The sequence below is a fragment of the Lissotriton vulgaris genome (assembly GCF_964263255.1).
Source record: "Lissotriton vulgaris chromosome 8 unlocalized genomic scaffold, aLisVul1.2 SUPER_8_unloc_1, whole genome shotgun sequence".
NCBI classification, from domain to species: domain Eukaryota; kingdom Metazoa; phylum Chordata; class Amphibia; order Caudata; family Salamandridae; genus Lissotriton; species Lissotriton vulgaris.
In genome coordinates this window covers 5,670,351-5,676,350 of record NW_028240615.1, presented here as the reverse complement: position 1 = coordinate 5,676,350, position 6,000 = coordinate 5,670,351, and the positions used below count along the sequence as shown (strand labels likewise).

Here is a 6,000-nt window from a genome sequence, read left to right as displayed (position 1 = left end):
CTCGTCACAGTGGGGACGCGAATGACGCGACAGCCGTTTACAGCGCGCGCGCGCGCCAATGATGAGTAGGGCGAGGCGGTGGCCCCAGCTTCTCCCGCGCTTTAGACAGCAGCAGCATTTCTGCGCGAAGACGTCACCCACTTCCCCGCCAGTTCGAGACTTCCACGCCCCTAAAGAGCTACTGCCCACCCTCCTAAGCCTGGAAACCGCGACCAGGACCATTCAACGCCCGTCTCGAGTCCCTTTCATCCAATCAAAATACACGTCGACTTCGCACTAATTCTTCTGCCAATAGTGGTGACCGCAGCATTTACCACATGCGACCAATAAACAGGCAAAGACGTATGAGCGCTGGCCAATGAACGGGCAGCGCGAGGTGAGAGGTCGCGGCGGCCGCGCCGGTGTCCCCCGTCTCTCCCCCTGCTCCAGTCTCTCTGAGTTAGGCAGCCATGGAGGAGCAGCAGCAGTTCTTCCTTCTGTTGGGCAGCCTGCTCAGCCCGGACAACGCAGCACGCAAGCAGGCCGAGGTGAGGCGCGCTGAGAAGCTCAACCAATGGGGAAGCAGTCCACGTGCGGATGAGAACCTTGCGAACGCCGGTAACGGCCCTATCCGCGTGTTGTTCTCCATCCTAGTGGTTTCGGTACAAACCCCTGTGTGATGTCCCAAAGCCTCTGAATAAAGCATTGCAGTTGTCTGGACTCCTTTCTAGTTGTCAAGTGTTTTCGAGTCATGTGACACCTTCAGTCAGTTCTGGCGCTTTTAGAAGGAGAGCACTTTGCATTCTGGGACGTGTGGTTTCCAGTTATAAGCCGATCATTTAAAGTAATCGTTTTGTTTAATAAGTTAGAACTGGTTGAAGGTTTACGTGAAACCTCGCTGGCTTGACACCTACGAGCGATACAGGTCCACTTACAACTTGTTGAGGGCCCTTCTGTCTGTGCGGGACACACTTGTACGGCAGACGGAGGAAGGAAGCGCAAGTCTAAACCTAACGTGGACGTGTCTGAAGCGCTTTTCGTTCAAGGATAAAGGCCTCGAAAGGGCCATGGCTTGGTTAGTTAAAGCCTGGCGAGAGGCTCTGTTCCTCGGCGTTTCGTACTGTTTATTAGTGGCTTCTGGGGGTGTTGCTTTAGCATTTTTCTGCAAGAACAGTCCAGATCTGTGTATTACTTCCTACACACAAAGGTGACAGTGACGCTGCTTAATTGCATATGCACCTTAAATATGATTCCACCCCGTTCGTTTTTGTTATTTGTATAAGGAGATCCATCCACCCTATACCCTGGGTACATTGTATCCAAACAACGATGGTCGTTGTATCTGTAAAGATGTTTAAGCTTAAATTCTAAAGCACATCATGAAATATTACTTCTATTTATAAGATTAAACTGTTATTATCGCATCACTTGAATGACAACACTAGTGATTGGTGACAATGGTGAACATTAGCGCACTTTTGCTCAGTACAAAGAATACATCACCAATGTTAACTAAGTAGTAAAACAATTTCAAGTCTCAATGATTCAAATTTCGATTACATGTACTACACTTTGACAGTCAACAATGTAGTACGTCTTCACCAGGACAAACGCTGAGGAAGTGACGTCACTATCACAGGATCACCGAAAAATCACGTGTGACCTCTGTACATTCTTGACTGCGATAGTTTGGTACCCTACTTGTACACGGAATTTGAGTAATTGAGCCTAGATATAGTTTTACTATTTCGTCAATCTTGTTGATGGATTATTCTCTGTAATTAGCACTAGCGCACTTATGTTCACCATTGTCACTAATTACTTTGCGTTGCGCCGTTTTTACGGAGCACCTATTTTATTAACTTCTGTTTCAATTGATTTGACATTAATTAAATTATGTTAATATCTTGCAGTTTACTTTTTTTTTTTTTTTGCTTTGATTTTTAAGCTTAAAAAACCATTCCCGACCGCACCGTTGTTGTTTGCACAGAACTACACGTCGTGCCAGATCATTTAAAACGTGTCCCACTCTGGCACATAGGTCCAGATTTAGGACATTTTGTTGGTAGCCGGTTGAATTATCCACAACATATTGTGGTTGCAATTTGCCTGCCGACCCATAAACAGACAGGCCCACGTCGCTAAAAGTCTATAGCTGCTCGCTCAAACATCTTAATAAAATCGTCGTTCATGATCTGCTTGAAAAGGCAACATTTCTGCGTTTACTGTCCATTACAAATCTTGGCTAATGTATAAAGAGTGATTTAACTTGTATGTTCAGGGTTTACATAAACATTAAATATGCGGATAGTGTTCAAGGGTCTAGGACCTCAGTTAAGGCATCCTTTTGAACTCCGGATGTTGATCTACACCAATGCATAACTTTCCGGTTACTTCTCTCCTTTCACCTCAAACAAAACAAGCTCGCCTGCCCGCATACTCTGCTTACTTTGGTTAAAGCGCCTGCGGCTTCCAACCCAGGGCCTACCGTTGGCTGGCCGAGCATTCTGCTGTCACGTATAGGACAGTATGTCATTACTCCCACGTGACTGGTATGGGTAACTTTGTATGCAACTTGCAAGTCATTTTATTTATTTATTTATTTATTCAAAGTTTTATATGGCGCGAACAAGATCTTTGCAGATATCAGAGCGCTTTACAGAGGCAGGGGTAGGGGCGGGGTACAATATACAGTATTGGGTACAATATGATAGCATAGTAGAATAGGATAACAATCGAGTACATATATGAGGAACAGTAAACGATCAAGTAACTAATAAAACAAAAAGCGGACATGTAGTCCCTGGAAATACGGTGTATTCAGCTCATTATCTTCTACTGTTAATATAGGGGTTGCACCATATAGAAGCATTTGCTGTACCTTTGTTTTGTTTGTGCCCTTTTCGCTTTGCTTGGTTTATTCATAAACTTGCGTTGCTATGTTCATGTAAGGTTGACATTGCCGCGAAAGCTGGAGTAAAGCTAGGAGTACGTTTATGGTTTTTGGTCCCGTCTTTACAACTCAACAAGCTGGAAATATAGGGATGGATTGTCAGTGTGGCACGACGCTGGCTGTCTGGTCTCGGGAGAGTCCGTGGATTTTCTGTATGGCTTCTTGTACTGGGTCAGTCATGAAAAAAAATGTTTAGGAGCACACCCTTATGTTTTATTTCTTTGACCTAGAAGGCCCACTTTGTTTCAGTAAGGGTCAGAAACGTGGAGCCATCTACTTTCCGCCGGCAGGACATTTCTCCATTATCAGCTAAAACTTTCCATTCATAACATTGCATCAGAAAAAGGTTTTGTGATTGGTAATCTGGGTTAATTCCGTTCCTTTTGATGCGTGCTTAAGTCTATTGTTGGACCTGGTGGGGTATCTCTCTTGAATTGAATTCAATTCCATGGTTTACATTTAGCGCAGCCTCCCACCGAGTGGCTGCACATGGTCTTTTATCAGCGCTCACCCCACCAGTGGTCAGCAGTTCAGCGCTTTCTTTTATAAGGCTAGAGTAACTATTGTTTTCAGTGACAACAGGGTCCTCAATAGGCTGTACTCCTTTCTCCAATTACAGTATTTAACATTTAGCAGTAAGAATATTTTTTCCTGCCTTAACGCCGCCTTTTGAGTGAGGCGTCAGAGACGGTTTAGAAAGTATGCGCTGTTTTACTAAATAACATTGTTCTATTACACACAATCCGATTAATCCATGCAAATCGCATATCTGTGTATTTGCTGCCTTACGATGGACAGTGGCATTCGTTTAGTACACGCGTGTTGGTGTGCTTCAGAAGGATTGCTGTGTGTATTTAGTCTTTGGATTCTGTAACCCCGCCCCAAAATAAAGTGTTTATTTTTTAATTTCAGTTCGTGTACCACTTCAGCCCTCCTTCACCTACAGCAGTGTTGAATAATCATACAGGACTGTTCCATTCACGTACAGTTTCTATTTCCTTTTTCATTCTATTGAGATGCTGTTAGCACGTGATGGTTTTACTTTTAAGGAAGTCTATGTTTTAGTGACAATTTCATTCTCCATTCATCACATCCCCGCTAGGTATCTCCAAAATACTTGGAACTATGGTGTGTTTATTATAGGTGTAGTATACTGCAAAAGTTAGTTGCAACTCAGTTCAATGGTCTTTGGAAAGACATTGAGCACATAGTTTCAAACACTTAATTGAATTGCATTCACTTTGGAGATTGTCAATTTAAAAATGTTTAGTTAGGTGGGAAAGTCAAACGTGGCCTCTCGCCATTACTAAAAGATACTGATACTACAGACGAGACAAAGTGGAGAGGTAAGGGGAATATACAATAAAAAAAAAGGGGCCCGAATTTAGCTTAACGGGCAGGGGAGGGCAATTTGTAAGAAGGGTTTAGGGTTAGGGGAATAACCTTTAACAAGAGTATGCCCTTACTATGCATACATTTACAACGAAGAACGTTGTAAAAATATGAGTGGTAAAGGAATATTTGTGCTAAAGGTTATGCGTAGGGAAAGCATTCGCGCTGTAACACATGCGTTGTATCGGAATGCGTTGTAATATCATACAACCGGGACAAGTCACTTGAATATAGATAATGCAATGTTCCTAATTGTTCTAGGAAGTGTCAAATCTTTGGTACTTTATGCAGATGGCCACTCAGGAGTTGCTATCTGACCTTCCCGCTCTATATTGAGGTGTGCATATTTTTTGGTGATTAAATCAATTGATTTTTTTGTTTTAAAAAATAAAAAAATGTAATACTTTTTTTTTTCCCATTTATAAGTACAGGACCCAGCACGAAAATATTCAACATGCAGGAAAAAAAAAAGAAAAAAAAAATATATATAGACATTTCAATGGATTTCCCATTTGTTTTTCTACACAAATACTTCTAATACATATTTTGCCATACGTATTGAGCATCTTCAATCAGAATCTATCAATTATTAATCTTCTCCCTCCATTTGGTTATTGGTTCCCAAATTTTCAATCCCAATTTCCTTCCATTCTTTCCTTTTCGTGCATAAATTGCCTTTTCTAAATTATATACCTTCAGTATCCTAGCTAACCATTGATGATATGTCGGGGGTAATGGGTCAAGCCACGCTGTAGTAATACATAGCCTTAATACTGCCATTGCCACAAAGATAAGATATTCCCCTTCCATCTGGGTACAATCAGCATTCACTCCCAGCAATATTATTGAAGACACTAAAGTAATCTGTATTGCCAATGACCTTTGGAAAATTATCTCAATTTCCTTTACTATTGTACGAAGGTGGGTACATGTTGCGAATATGTGGACAATATCTGCCTGTGAACTTCCACACCTAGGACAATTAATGCCCGTTAGTCCCCCCCCATTGTGCAATTCTTGCTGGCGTGTAATACAGTCGATATTAAGTTTTATAACGCTGCGCCTGGAGGGGTGCAGAGCACAAAATATTCTGGCCCATCTCTAACGACAGTTTAAAACATTCCTTTCCTATCTCTAACTTTTGAGCCCACACCCCCCCCCCCACTTCTCCAAATCGTCCTGCTTGCTTTCTATTAATTCGAGATAAAATCTCTTAATTGTACAGTCTACCCCCTGATCAATCTCCATTATTGAGTTTTTCCCAAAACCCGAGTTAAATCATTTAACTGAGATTTTTTTTAAATTTTTTTTTTTCCGAAAGGTAACTCATTTAGATGTAGTGTTCAAGTTCTTAACAGATTTTGCTTTTTCGGACATGCTAAAATAATTCTTCAGTAAACAAGAAAGAACCCGGATTAATTCAGCTTCATATTCTGGACACTGAATATAGGTTGATTTTGGAAGAAAAGTGACAGATTAGATAGAAAAAAATAAAACCAAGTAAACTGGCCAATGTCAAACTGAGTTATGAATCTGATAATGTTGGTCCTATTTGCGCTGACTTACTTTCACACTGAAATGATGGTAACATCTTTGCCGTATGAGAATGTTTGTTTCTGCATGATTGCCCACTTAGTAAATTTGACTACATTAAGGGCACATCATGGTCTGCTCAA

General features: G+C 41.6%; 1 protein-coding gene across 1 annotated transcript in view; it reads left to right on the top strand.

The window, feature by feature from the left end:
• The first annotated feature begins 369 nt into the window (after positions 1 to 369).
• The window catches only part of IPO5 (importin 5), a 397,964-nt gene continuing 392,333 nt past the window's right edge, over positions 370 to 6,000 (top strand). The window contains exon 1 of the mRNA XM_086947880.1: positions 370 to 527. Within this exon, the coding sequence (XP_086804006.1) occupies positions 450 to 527 (78 nt within the window). The 5' untranslated portion in view covers positions 370 to 449. The remainder of the gene's footprint in view (positions 528 to 6,000) is intronic.